Source organism: Perna viridis, chromosome 1, assembly GCF_037379345.1.
Source record: "Perna viridis isolate PV_CMFRI_1.1 ecotype Kerala chromosome 1, ASM3737934v1, whole genome shotgun sequence".
In the NCBI taxonomy this organism is placed as follows: Eukaryota; Metazoa; Mollusca; class Bivalvia; order Mytilida; family Mytilidae; genus Perna; species Perna viridis.
Window position 1 is genome coordinate 44,549,073 of NC_142445.1, and position 15,662 is coordinate 44,564,734.

At 30.9% G+C, this 15,662-nt stretch overlaps 1 protein-coding gene across 13 annotated transcripts in view; it reads right to left on the bottom strand.

Annotated features, from left to right (window-relative positions):
* Nucleotides 1-264: 264 nt before the first annotated feature.
* The window catches only part of LOC148628931 (uncharacterized), a 49,008-nt gene continuing 33,610 nt past the window's right edge, over nt 265-15,662 (bottom strand). For 8 of the 13 annotated variants that reach the window (XM_088541068.1, XM_088541045.1, XM_088541011.1 and 5 more), the window contains 8 exons: nt 12,577-13,938; nt 10,933-11,041; nt 10,511-10,639; nt 9,695-9,820; nt 8,260-8,289; nt 4,851-5,029; nt 3,639-3,737; nt 265-1,671 (listed from right to left, as the gene is read on the bottom strand). In XM_088541068.1, the coding sequence (XP_088397194.1) occupies nt 1,513-1,671; nt 3,639-3,737; nt 4,851-5,029; nt 8,260-8,289; nt 9,695-9,820; nt 10,511-10,639; nt 10,933-11,041; nt 12,577-13,938 (2,193 nt within the window). In that variant the 3' untranslated portion in view covers nt 265-1,512. The remainder of the gene's footprint in view (nt 1,672-3,638; nt 3,738-4,850; nt 5,030-8,259; nt 8,290-9,694; nt 9,821-10,510; nt 10,640-10,932; nt 11,042-12,576; nt 13,939-15,662) is intronic. The other 5 variants (XM_088541038.1, XM_088541077.1, XM_088541063.1 and 2 more) reach the window with 3 other exon arrangements.

Sequence of the window (15,662 nt, forward strand, 5' to 3'; positions counted from 1 at the left end):
TAAAAGTGTTTAAGGAGGACGATAATAACAGTGCCATACCATTATAGAACTGCACAAAATTTGCTATCTTTCAAAAAGTATACATGAATTCTGCACATAGCAGAAAATATTTTCTGCAGAGCTTCCAATTATGCCGTAAGACAACATACAGATACTGACTATATTTCCACACTGAAATGTAGGACCAGGATTTCATTGCTAGAGAAGTATTGTGCAAATATAAAAGACTTAAATCAAATCTTGTACACGGAAATAAGACAAAAATAAGACTTAGAAATGAAATTTATCAAACTATCTCCTGTACAATATTTTACACCAGATATAAGTTAACTGCTTAAATATAAAAATGACATTTGAAAAAATAAGAGACTTTGGACATAAAAAGAGTGGACGGAGTCAAAGTTATAACAACAACACAATAGCACAAACAAAACACAAATGTATAAAAATATATTGTTAAAACTTTCAGCAGTATTTTGAGGGAAGTCACACAATTAAGATGAAATTGAAATATTAATCATGACTTGATGATAAAAGAATCTGGTAAAAAAAAAATGTCAAAATGGATTTTTTTTTGCATGGTATTATCAGTTGAACCTTAAAGGTATAGATAAAAGTCAGTTAATTTTTTTTCATTTAGTTTTAACACATGATTACTATACTACGAAAAGAAATTCCCATAATTACATAAAAAAAAAAAATTAAAATCTAAATTTCACTGCTGACGAATCTTCATATAGTACATAGAAACACATGAAATATTTGAAGGGTTTTTTTTTTTTTTGCAAAAACATATCTCCTGAGTTATTTAAAACATACACACAGAACATGATAAAATATGTGCGACATATAAAACAATATAAGACAGATTCAGATTTGGCCGCTAGTAAATGAGCATAATACTTATAACAGAATAATAATTCATTTAGGCAGACATCATCTAATACTAAATAGATGGAAGCTTATATGATTAGCCAAAGATCAAATCATTCAAAGCAAGATAATGAACTATTTATTATGATAATATTGTAATATTTCTAAACTGATGACTATAATAAATCATGGTTGACTGAAATCAGCTAAATGTTCCTTTCATTGCATCAACTGAGCAAAGAGTTGCTCTACATTCTGTAGGGTGAAATTTCCAACAACAGAAATATTCATTAAAGCTTTAAATCTTTGTTTAAAACATGGGAATTCTTCCAATATGGACCCGAAAAGTTTTTTTTTTTTAAATCAAAGATTCATAAGTTTTGTCTACTTCATTTTATACCGGAAATTCTCCTATTTATTACAAAATAACCTGCCTAAACGAACCAATTCACATAATCATGATTAAATTAGTGTAACCAAACTATGTTTGACTGGCACAAGGTCGAAAGTCTTTAGACAAGTTTAACAGTAATATTCCAACAAATAGTTCAATCTGTGTATAGCACTGCCTGAGATACCTACATCCAATAAAATAACAATAAAATTTATCACAGATATGACGTTAGAGAACACAGTTTATCATGCTTTATGCGATAATGCAGGTGTTCTATACATTCTACTTGTATCACCACCAGGGGTCACTGTCATCTGTTGATTTCTTGCTAATGTCAGATGGATTTTCTTCTGAGTTAATTCTGCTCTAAGGGCACGTAACTCTGTCTCTGCTTGGTTGCGTAGCTGGAAAATCAAATTAAATACATAGACTTTAAATGGATTGAAAAATAATCAAGATACTTTTGGAATTAATTCCCTTCTAACTGAAGTGATTGTTAGATCATGACAGTTGGAAATGATATTACAAAATCAAACACAAATCATTTATTTACATAGATTACATTCTTATTTCAAAAGAGTAAAATTATTTTGAACAAAACTTTAACACTATTTGACTTTTTGCATTGTATTCAGTTATACTGATCATAAATTTGATGATTTAACTAATACATGTAATGCAAAATACTTACCATATCCCCATACAATAGTCAATACTAATTAAGTATCAAAGAGCTTCTAAAATTTTCTCATGATATCCTTAAAAATATTTGCTGTTTTTATCAGGTGAAAATGTCTATTACCATGTAGAAAGGCCAAAGACAATGATATTTGAGAACAAATAAGACATCATTATTTACAAAATCTGATCTTATGTTCTCCTATTTTGTTATGTTCAATACTCAACATATTTGATTTTTCTATGCAATTTTCAAAAGAGTTTTTCTTTACTTTTGATCTCCTTTTGGACTGAAATGAAACAATTTCTATCAGAATTAAACCCATGATTCTAAATATTTCTAAAGAACCAGAATCCCAAGAAAAATGGTGATAATTCAAATCGGGGTAGTCAACTTGGCACTCATGTTAGCTTCCCATACCACACACAGTTAGTGATGTTACTGCCAATCCAGGGGTATGAACACCTGACTGATCTTCTTAATACACCATTGTCTGACCATTGTTAGGTTAGTACATATTGTGTATATTCTTGTCAGATCCAGGAATCGACTAAAGGAGTATAGTTGACTTGCAGAGTAGGGTCTAATTTTTTTAAAATTTCAGTACATTTTAACAATTTAAAGGGGGTGATCCGCCTTCATTTAATCTGTTTTTGCTGTCACTTTTTATCTTAATCTATTGCACGAACATCCAATCTCTTTATAGAAGAGAAACCTCTGACAGAAAATTTTGCTTTGTATACATAAAACACTGTCAAACATTCACATATATATATATATCTTAATGTATTTCTTGCTTTTGGTTTATCATTAGTAACTGCTTTGACCTACTCTGATCTTCATGCTTAAAATTCAAATCACCGAAGTGATATAATGATATGACCTGTGGGATTACACAGTGAACAACTAAAGCATGCATTACATATCATTTAACATGCAAATCATTAAAACATACATAAAAATCTCACACATGAATTAAAAGACTTTTTATTTTAAGAATTTTTGTGATGTTATTTCAGTAGAGTGCTGAAGGGACACTTTAGTGTGAAACAGAAGCGTGAGTGTAAAATGTCACCTTCACACTGCACGCCAATAGTTGACAGGCATAATACGATCACTATTTTGACTGTGTAATGAAGTAAGCTTTGAAGCTGGACGGGAGGTATTAGGTGTAGTCATTTTAATAGAAATCTGAAAATCAAGGAACTTTTTTAGAACTTAAACATTTCTACTTGAGAAAATTTCTAAAAATGTTTACTGGTATGTAAAATAGATTAGCTAAAGATTTACTGGACACCATCTGATAAAATGTTATACATCAAGCGCAGAAACACTCAAAATATCTCACTGAAGTTAAACAATGAAAAAACTTTGTAAATATTGATTTATTTTTCAAAATGGAACATGCAATATTAAATGCCATTTTATAAAATATTGCTAAATTTAATGTTAGTCAAAATAAAAGAATAAGATCATGACACCATAGAGTAAGATTAGCAGTCTCAAACTGAAAAAACTCTGATCTGAAGTATCACCATTTATATCTTCCTTATATAAATAAAAAAAGGTCTGTACTGTATCACCTATATTAGAGAATGGGAAACAAATGAGTGAAGTTATGCCTTTATCATGCAACAGGTAAATTAATGACATGCACAGGGGATTGACGGTGTGATCAGTCAGGCGACATACCTTCATTTCTGCTGTTAATTTCATTTTAGCATTTTCTAATCTGCGTCTTAAATCATCTATCTCATGAGTTAGTCGAGTAGCTTGTATTTTATAGTTATTCTGAAAATACAGAGAGAACAGATTAGAGCAAGTCATTCAACAATAAATATATCAAGTTAAATCTTTAATCTAGAGAAAAAAAAAACCACCACATTTTAAAATAAAAAGAACAAAAAGATTTTGACAATTAATTGTAATAATACATAAAGACTACATGAAAAGTCCTGTGAAATTCTTTAAGTATCACGTCAACTTTTATTATGTCATATCCAGGAATCTGAATTTACATTCCACACAAACATATAATATGACAGTAAAACATAATACATATGTAGACTATCATAAAAACTGTATTTTAGTAATAACATTTATTTGATGTCTCTAATCATCACTATAAACCAACATTAGATCTCTGTAATTATCTTTTGTCTGACTTTGTAGAGCTGTATCATAATATCTTGTTCACGTGGAGTAAGACATGTTTGCTTAATTCATAATCAGTCCAGTTTTTATATTTTGGCAGTTTTTTTAGTAATAGTATGCTTTTCCAAACTGTACACTTTTAGGGGAAAAACTTGAGGACCCACTATCTTTTGTCATTGGTCGTTTTTTGGACTTGGGAGATAAAATAGGAGATGGATGTTTGGCTGATTTAGATTTCATGAGATCTCTCCGCTTACTGGGATTCATCCATGACCCAATAGGACTGAAAGAGAATGGAAGTTTAGGACCATGCATGACTGGTTCAGACTGAATACTATTGGGAATACTGTCAGATACTTGGTCGGACAGCATACTAGAAATGTCATCTTTCCCTATTGTAGACAAATCAGATTGGGGGGAATTTTGCTGACCATTTGTGACAGGTTTAAATATTTCTATATCACTGGGCTCTTTCATATCAGTTTCTGAAGGTTTAGAGACATTATAATGACCATAGTCTGATTGAATGTTTTCTCTAGGATTGTTTTTAACTTGATATTCTAACTGTGCCTGAGCTTTGGCCATGTCATAACGTCCATAGTCAGAACTAATACCACCACGATTAGGTGCCGTTCTCTCTTGCCCTTCACCCAACTGAGCACGTCGGAACTGTTTTTGAGCAACTGAACCATCATAACTAATAAAACCAAATGGTATACTGGTTTCATATCCAATATCTCTGTCACCAACCTGTTTAGATGGTTTTAAGTTTTCTATTCTTGTATTTTTGTCCTTAGATGATCCTTCTAAAGCATTCATTAATTTTCTATGTATAACATCCAGTTCATGTCGTAATTTATTACACTGTTCTTCTAATGGCGGTGTTCTCTTCTTTTCTTCAAAATATCTCTTTTTCCACAAATCTCTTGCTGCAAAAAAAGAGTATAATAAATAAAAAAAATGAGATGAAGAGCAATAAAATATCTAAATCTTTAGTTCCTTTACAGCTCTATCACGGAAAGAAAAGCAATTTACTTTGATGTTGGATTACTGTAGTTCGACCTAAGCTGTAAAATCTACATCTCTATTCATACATCATGCAAATGTTGCATTTCTCGCAGAAAAAAATTAAAATAGTGTAATGTTTTTTAATCATTTGTATTCATTTAATTATTAAATATCATAATTAACCTTATACATGTCATATGCTTGGAATGAGCTATTGTCCATATTTGATTTAAATCTAAATTTAACAAGGGCCTAACTTTCACCTATTATGTTATGGTACTACACCTAGTATAGAATTTCGTTTTTTTTAATACACAATTATCTAGAAATGTTTATAATGATGTCAACCATTGATCACTCTTAGTTGTAGCATTCCAACCATTTTATAAATAGGCTTTCTACTTATCTAAGCATGGCAAATTTGTTTAAACTTGTAGGTCAAAGTCCATTCGACCACAACAACAACATACATAAAAAAACAAATAAGTTAAATGTACTGGTATAACATGTATGAAGTTTTTAATTAGAGAAAGACATCATTTTGGGGGAGGGGGGAAATACTTAAGAGGAATCTTGAAAGATAATATGGATATTTTTGAAAATGATAGCAACAATTTTAATTAAAATTAAATTCTTTGTAATGTAAAATAGCAATTAAAATCAGTATTAATTTTACATTAGTGAGTGAGTGCTAAATTGATTAAAAGAAATTCTCAACTTCAATTACTCATTAATCACCTGGACTTTTCCCATGCTTATAAGGATACTTCACCCACTGATCCTTACAAATCTGGAGGTGAGACATTACACAATTGAAACATATACTTATATGGATACAAATAAATTCCATAGAAATTAATTGATCAAACCTACAGAGCTGGATGTGGAGACATTACATAACTACACTATACAAAAATATAATTTTATGACTAAATACGAACTCCATGGAAATAAATTGATCAAATATAAAATTCAATACTGTTCCTATCAAAGTTCAAAATCTAGAAACCTTCTAAATATACTTTATACTTTATGAAAGCCTAAGTAATCTCTGAATCTTTATTTTTCTTGAGGATTCCTTTTACTAAAATCATTAAATAATTTCCTATTGTATCCTTATTTAAATCCCCAATTTGTACATGTAAGGAACTGCCCTGTTCAGATATGGCAAGTTTGATTATCTTAAAAACCAAATTACACATTATTGTTAAAAATGTGACATTTAACCCCGAATGAATGTGTTTCCCTTCAAAGAAATTTAATTTCGAATCTAACAAGTAAGGCTATCAAGTAAAGACGCCATTTAAATTAAACAGTCACTCATACAGAATAGAGTAACTTTTTTATTTAAAAAAAATTACATTTTATAAGTTTAAATACCTTAAATGCTAGATTTGGAAGTAGATTGTTTTTTAGATATATGTTAAGTGTTCTTAGAGACTGAGATTGGTAATGAGGTAGTATGTAAATGATCATGATTAATGACATTATAACGCTGGTCCAGTTTTAAGTTAAAACCTAATAAATCAAAGAATTTATAATTAAGAATCCTTTAGCCTTTTCTAAAATAGAAAACTGTTCTAAATTTGTACCATCCCACTTGACATAAAGGGTACTTTATAAGATCTAAACTTAATGTGTTGAACTTCTTGTCTCACCTCTATTTATAGTATACCGATACTTATAAAACCATATTGTGATTGACTTGTAATCACTTATATTGCACCTTTACTATGAAATAAATTAATTTCAGATAAATACTGTAATCTGATTGGTTAAAATAATTTTGTTATATCTCAATGGATAAAAAAAATATTGACACGCTTTTATTCATTTAAATTCAGAGCTACTTTTCTCATGTTTAAAAATAAAAATTTGTTTTAAAATTAATTTATAAGAATTGGCTATGATAAAAATTTTGTCTATTGAAAAATAACAAATTTTCCATGTGCACATTGTTTATTGCGCTAAGTGCAATAAACAAAATATGCACATTGAAAATTTATGTTATTTTTCAATAGACAAAATTTTTATCATAGCAAATTCTTAAATATAATTATTTATATGTAAATACAGAAGTTTTAATGGATGTTAATAACTACCATTACATTTATATTGTAGCATTTCGTTTGAAAATGTGAATATTACAGCATGCACAACAACAATGTATCCTATTGTTAAATTGTTAGCTTAGTGTCAACAAATATGAAATGTCTTATTTAAATTTTAATGATTGCTTGCATTAGTTTTGGAAACTACTGATCTATGATCTGAAAGAAGATTTTAAACAGGAAAATGTCAACAATAGGACAGGATGATTGCAATTTTTCACTTTTTATATTGTCATGAATAGATCCCTCATTCAACATTGCTTATGTTATCACTGGCACAAGTCCAAATTAAACATGGTTGCTATCTATACACAAGAAGATATATAGATATTTAAACAAGACTTCGGATGCATGCTACAGGAAGATCAATTTTGTTTTGTGTTGCAAATCTTTTAAATTCTGAAAGAAATGATGTATAGTTCTTATGTCATTTCCTAGAAAACCATAAGTGTGGTTTGAAGTTGGCATAAAAAGTCTGTTACACCATTTTGAAACTGAAAAGTGAAATCAGTTAGGTAGTTTTGTTATAACCCTTTATACATGTAGTCTGCCATTTTTCAAATTTTATTATTGGTACAGCACAAACATAAACCAATCCTACACTCTAGATCTGACATTTGTAAATGTTAGGTTTAATCCAGAATATATATTGGTGATATATGAATGTAAATGGACTATATAAATCTACAGTTTCCCATTAACTAGATGTTTAATAGCTTCCACTACTATAAAATTAAAACTGATACATTTGAACAGAAAATCCCTGCAAGGATTTATTTGACATGTCAAAACATTAAAGGCCCAATGTCAACATGTAAAAAGGTTCTATTCAAACTCATAATACTGCAAAAACCTCTTCGTATCAACATAAAAACCTTTCTTAATGTTAAGTTGAATTATTAGAAATGTTTCTGTTTTATTATTAATAAAAATACGAATGAGAAGAAATTCAATTAAATTTCAAAGGTTATAACATGCTTTTATTTAGAATTCAAAAGGTAAGTAAGACTTAAGCTTCAAAAGTAGAAGCATGCATTTACCAATTAAATCCGTTTGAATACTTTTATCGGCTGAAAAGAAGTACATTTTCAACTGAGATAAAATGAGTGTCAGACATTGTACATGATAGCATACCCATGCAATACCAATGATGTTTTTGGCATAGTTCTCCATTTAGATATAGGGGATCATTTTATTCCTACTTCTAAACATCCAATGTAAGTACAGTGGTCCGTTAAGACATAATTTGTTTATGATTATCACTAGAGGTATTTGCATAGACATTAAAAAACCTATTATAACATCAACATGAATATATATAAAACCAAAAACACCCATTACTTTTCAATTTCATTCACTCAAATAAAATTAGAGCAAAGAAAAGTGAAAATGTACAAGCAAACTTTCATTTGAACAGCCTTCAGTCCATCTGCCCTAGGTTATTCACAATTACGTTAAGAAATATATCTGCATATACAAGTTTGCATTCAATCTAAGAGAAATCATTGAGGAAAACAGCAAATTTACCATGAGTAACCTAAAGAGTTATGATATTAGATACACAGAAAAGCTATGGAAAAAAAAACAATGAATTCACAACTCAGTTCACACAACATATGTGGAACATTTATATGTAAAAACACCCATCCAAAACTTACTCATGAAGTATGCATAGAAGAAAAACAATAATTAGGGTGTCTGACTTACCATTATAGGATCTATGTAAAGTTTAAATAGGAGTAAAGCAATCCAGTCAATACCACTGACTTACCATGGTTGCGTCTATCTAAAGTTTAAATAGGAGTAAAGCAATCAAGTCAATACCACTGACTTACCATGGTTGGATCTATCTAAAGTTTAAATAGGAGTAAAGCAATCCAGTCAATACCACTGACTTACCATGGTTGGATCTATCTAAAGTTTAAATAGGAGTAAAGCAATCCAGTCAATACCACTGACTTACCATGGTTGCGTCTATCTAAAGTTTAAATAGGAGTAAAGCAATCCAGTCAATACCACTGACTTACCATGGTTGGATCTATCTAAAGTTTAAATAGGAGTAAAGCAATCCAGTCAATACCACTGACTTACCATGGTTGGATCTATCTAAAGTTTAAATAGGAGTAAAGCAATCCAGTCAATACCACTGACTTACCATGATTGGATCTATCTAAAGTTTAAATAGGAGTAAAGCAATCCAGTCAATACCACTGACTTACCATGGTTGCGTCTATCTAAAGTTTAAATAGGAGTAAAGCAATCAAGTCAATACCACTGACTTACCATGATTGGATCTATCTAAAGTTTAAATAGGAGTAAAGCAATCCAGTCAATACCACTGACTTACCATGGTTGGATCTATCTAAAGTTTAAATAGGAGTAAAGCAATCCAGTCAATACCACTGACTTACCATGATTGGATCTATCTAAAGTTTAAATAGGAGTAAAGCAATCCAGTCAATACCACTGACTTACCATGGTTGCGTCTATTTTGTGTTTTATTTTGCATTAATTTAGCTTTCTTGACTAATTCTTCTCGCTGTCTCTCTACAGCTCTCCTAGCTTCTCTTGCAGCTTCTAATTCTTGCAGCAATCTTTTCTCTAGGAAACAAAAATACAATATCATATATATGAACGTTCAAAATCAACGACTAACACGGTGTGCAGAGGTAGGACAGAACAATCACCAGATAAAAACGTTAACACCTTCTATAATACTCATACCACCAGATTAACCATAAAACACCTTATAAAATGCTCCATATATGTTGCTACTAGAAAACCAATTGACCAATCACACATTCACATATACATAATATGTACCATGTCCAAATAAATTGCATAAACCCAGAATTTATTTGTATTTTACTTTTCTTTTTCTTTTTGATATTTTTTTCTTTATGTTTTCAATGCATACTTTTTTAGTAAAACTGAATTATTAAGTAGAAGTGAGTCTTTTAAAGCATATATAAAAATATTAAAATTTTATCAAAATCATAAAAAAAAATATATCAAAATACAAAAATGAATTCAAATTGTGATATACATATATACACGGGATATGGTGACATGAAATAAAGCAAAATGTTAAGCATACTCCTTGTAAATAAACGAACTAGGTGTTATCTCTGTAATACAATGGAGTATAAATGGGACCAAACATAGCATATACAAACTTCACCAATAATGTTATTATATAAAGCTTTAATAATTTATATGGGTTTATACAAAAGTAACACACAAGGTGAAGGTCATTCTACAGTGAGTACCATTATACCAGTGAGGCCTCACCGTCCTCTGGGTTTTTCTTTTTTTGACTTGATTTTGTCTTAAAACTTGTTTTTTTCTTAACAACCGTTTTTTCTTTGACTGGTTTGGTTTCAATTTCTGGTTTAGTTTTCTCCTTCACTGGCTCTGAGGCTAAAACAAATTGTAAACTTAGGAACAAGTATGAATAGCAATTCATTTTGACACCATCAAGGACCATATGTCGCAAAACAGAAATTTTAGTTTGACAGATCAAAAGCAGAGGATAGAAAAACAAAACAAAATAATAGATAACGGCATCAGTCTACAAATTTCCTCTGGAGACAAACTGTTTTGGAGTGTTTATATCCAAGATCATTGTATAATAATATACTTGATCATATTGCAGAAGAAGACTTATCAAAGAGAGGTTTCAACAGGATAGGACTATCCATCACTATACTCACTCTCTGCTTGTCTTTCTTCCTTTGTCAAGTTCCTGGAAGAGGCAGCATCTACATCTTGCATTGATGATGCTACATTCATAGGAGGAGGGGATGGAAATCTGTTCAAATCCTACAGAAATTAAAGTACAGCTTTATTTTCAAAAATAAATATTAGAGTTTATATTGTAATAGACATGTAATACAAATACTGTAATTATTATCCAAATTAATAGAGGAAACAAATTTACATTCAATATTTACAATAGCAGAATAGAATATGTTTATTTCCATCTTTTGTGTCAAAGGATGAATGTACTCTTCAAATTTGTCAAAATTTTACCAAAGCTTTAAATGCCCCAGCATTATATATTAGATGAATGTTATTTTGTTGTGTTTTATTTTCTATGTTAGGTTTGTGAATTATAAAAATAACACAGAAGTGGAGTTATTGTGATGTCTTTATTTCTAACATTCCAATACAACATGCTTTTACAATCATTGTGAATGTCTGGGTGACTAGTACTTTAAGCATGGTACACCATTCTGAATAATGTTAAACTATTAGTGGTAAATAGACAGACACTGAATGGGCTGTAAGTCTATGTATGTATGCAATAATGGAGATCTGCTTCTATATATTTAGAGACTAATGTGTCATCTTAATATAGGTGACAACATGAAGAGGATTGGCTTCTTTTATGAAATATACATAACCATGCTTTAAACTTCCTTAAATGAACTAGGAAAGGACTTGGCTGTAAATATCTGTTTCAACCACAGTGTAAGACTTAAAATCTAGACAAAAATTTGTTTAACATGACCCTAGTTCAAACTGTAAGTTGACACATATCTGAACATGCTTAAATTTTCATCATTAAAATTCTAGTATCTGACAATGACAATACAAAGTAAATAGATCAGCACATTTTCATGCAGGTGTTGAAATTTTCTTTTAAAGTTATGTGCAGTCCTGCTCCATAAATGTGCATGGTAATTCTGTAATTTGCCAAGATCAACAGATAAACTCCATGTACTTATAGACAATTACACGCAATTCAAGTATAAATTCATTTCATAACTGCATTAAGTCAGGGCATGCTGGCTTTGTACTCAATCAACTGCAAGCTACAGTTTATTTTTTTTTTCAACCCCGGTCTTACCTAGGTAGCTACAAACATTCGGGTAAGAAATTCAAAGAGACTATAAAGAGAACAAAACTTCATTATATGAAACTTTTGAAAATATTTCAAAAAGGAATCAAATTAAATTGACTTGGTAACAACTTAAAAGAGATTTGTTACGTGACTGGTGAAGATTTACTACTTAAATCTACTGGTACATATGGTGTGATCATGGTGTTTTTCAATACATGTACATGCATATTAAGAATTTGGTGAGAAGTTTAATATGGCTGAATATTGATACAATGGTAAAATGCAGCAATGTTACATGTTGAACATGCATGTACATACATTTTATTTTTATCCTTGATTAAACATGAATAGGCCTACAAACTACCTGTGAATATATTAGACAATTTTTCAGAATTAATGTTTAAGTAATAATCAGTAACAAGAAAAGCCAGTAAAATGTCAGTAGTTTGTGGCTGTCAATATGTGTGTAAGTAAGGCTCACACATCTTACTGATCTGGTAAGAAAACCTGCCTTGCGATGATGTATAACAGGTCTACCACCAATATGCTGAGACGGAAAACTGCTCTTATGAGCATTTCTTGCTTTTGACACTGGTTCACTTTGATAGGGCCTTTTTGTCCCAGAAACAATTCTCATTACATATTGTTGTTCTGAGTCTGATGGTGGACTATGAGGAAGTACACTATCCTCAGTTTCCTGTCTGGGATAGCCCCGTCTTCTGTCAGTCTGCTCTGAGAGAGGTCCTCTGCTACTCTCACTTTTGAGACCTCTGGACTGCTGCATTCTACGTTCAATGTCTTCTTTAACAAACGTTTTAGAGACCTTCGTAGGTCTGTACATTTGGGATTCAGAATCTTCTCTATTATTTATGTCATCAGTTGAATACTGATTTTCATTTTTGTAGTAGTGTGATTTTTGATGTTGTGAATCATTTTTATTTCTGTAATGTTGTGGAGAACTCTCCCCAGTATCAGCTTTATACCTCAGTCTTTGAGATGAAGATTGACGAGTAAAGCTGTTGTTTTCATATTGATTTCTTGTATTTTCATTTTCGTGTTTAAGCCTCTGCTGATCATAGAGTCCATAATCAGGTCGTCCTTGGCCAACATTTTTCTGGCCTGTTTCTCCATATTCCTGCTGGTTAGGCCTTTGAGTAGGATGATTCTCATACCTAGCAGTTTTCTGCTGGTCAAATCTATCAGATTCCCTAGATCGTTGGGAGCTATAGTGTTCATTTCTATTTGTATTATCTCTAGACATAGATATATGATATTCTGATGTATCTTTACTATATGGTCTATCAGCATGGTTATCCCTTGAGTTATTATCATCAGCTTTGTTTCCTTTCACTTGTGACTCATCCCTTGGATCTGAGTAATAATCATTAGCTTTATTACCTCTCACTAGTGACCCATCCTTTGGACCTGAGTAATAATCGTCAGCTTTATTACCTCTTACTGGTGACCCATCCCTTGGAACTGAGTAATAATCGTTGGCTTTATTACCTCTTACGGGTGACCCATGCCTTGGTTTCATACTAACAACTATATCACCCTGTGCACTGAAGTTCTCACCCTGCTGAGCTCTATCAGCAAGTTCAACCTGAATAACAGGAAGTGTATCATGTGATAAATTACTTCTGTTTTTACTTTGTTCTTGAATATTTTGATCTTCAATATCTTGGTCATCAACTTCATACTGAACTGGGTCAGGCCGTAAAGCATCTTGAGTAAACTTTTCATCAGGACTATCAGTGATATTTTGCCTAGATTCTGAATGATATAATTTGGTTTGGTTTTGGTTTTGCTCCCGGTGCACTCCCTGTCTAGTCCAGTCTGGATCTATTGGACCAGTCTGGTTACCTCTACCACCCTATAGTCATACAAAAAGTAAGCCACATCATCACTGCACTTAAAGTTTAAATCCTTTATAAATCTGATTGTGCCTACTTGAATCACAAGATAAAAATATCGCGATGTGTGCAACTTTGCATATTTAAGTGATCAAATCCATTACTGAGCTACCAGTATTAAGTGTCAGTCCCTGTAAGAATCAGGGAGTAGGTGAAACATGGTATGAAAAAAAAAACGATCATTTTGATATTGTAATTGATTATTTGCACCATCAGAATCAAGGGAAACAGAAAAGATTTTCCTTCCATATCATGCCGGATCAGTGAGTTACAATATCATTGAAATGCACTGAAAATGAACATTTCAAGGGCAGATAACTGTCAAAACCCTCATTTTTCTAAGATTCTATTGAAAAATTCCTGAGCAAATCCAATGATGAAGAAATTAAATAATGGTCTTTTCAAATAGAGAAAGCATCCATGAGTGATATTACATTGTCAGATCAGTGTGGTTTTGACATGCATGTTTCTGATTTTCCCATTTTGCCTGATTCATACAAACATTTACACTTAATCTAGTAATGCAATGTAAAACAAGAAGATACCATTATCATTTTAATCTAGCTCTTAAATTTCCCTCAAAACTCATGTAAATCACCAATTATTTATCTAATTCATAATAATGCTATTTCAAACAGGTACCAAACAAATCATAATTGATGATAGGAAATTACATTATGGAAACTCTTCAAATTCAAAAGATTTTTATCCAATTATTGAGGACCAATAGGTGCTATATGTGAATTTAATGTGTATTTCTAATTCGATTCAAAGCTTTTATATCCATCATATCCAACTTTACCAATCATTACTAAAAGCATGTTGACAAATTATGTAATATAATGTCAACTACTTGATTAGTTATGCACAAAAAATCAATAATATTTTATAGATGTAAATGACAATGCATTAATAAATATTAATGTTTGATGAAATATCATTTCAAATATAATAATTACTAAGATGATAACTTAATTGCAAATCAATTTTCATGTGGATAGGAAATACAGAGGAGGAATTTCAGGAAACCATTTTTTTTCAATTGAAGATGTAGTGCCTTCCATTCAATGTTAATTGACTTCAGTCAAGTTTAAAGAAAAGAGTTATGTAACTCTAAGTCTTGTTTTTGAAGTTTTCATTAGTTCATCTTTAAACAAATGGGGAAAAATAACTTGCTAACACAACATTTGAAAGGACCAGTTATTGATGTACAAATGACCCAACTTTCCATTTTTTTTCTCTGAAAAACTGCACTAGTCGAAGTTAAAAGCAGATGAGTTAAACTATTAGCAAAGGCTAAAAAAAAACTTGTTAAAGACATCTTGGTTATAGAAATCTGTCAATCCATTCAAAACAATCCAAGGATCAATAAGAGAGGATAATAATCCCTTCAGAATACTGCTCACAACCATTTTAACTACCGGTAGACACTTTTATGTCTCTTTAATCTTATTCCACTGAAACATGTAATTTTTTTTCTAAGCAATAAGTAATCATGTTTTATCATTGATAAATCAAAGTAATTTTAACTAAGGTTTAATCTATTACTGTATATAATGACAATGATCCCATCAAACCACATTACATCAAACCAAATAGCTTTCCTCAACACAAACTCATAGAAATTAATGATAATATCTTGTTTCCTATGCTTGAAATACTTTCATTCAGCATGCAATTGTTA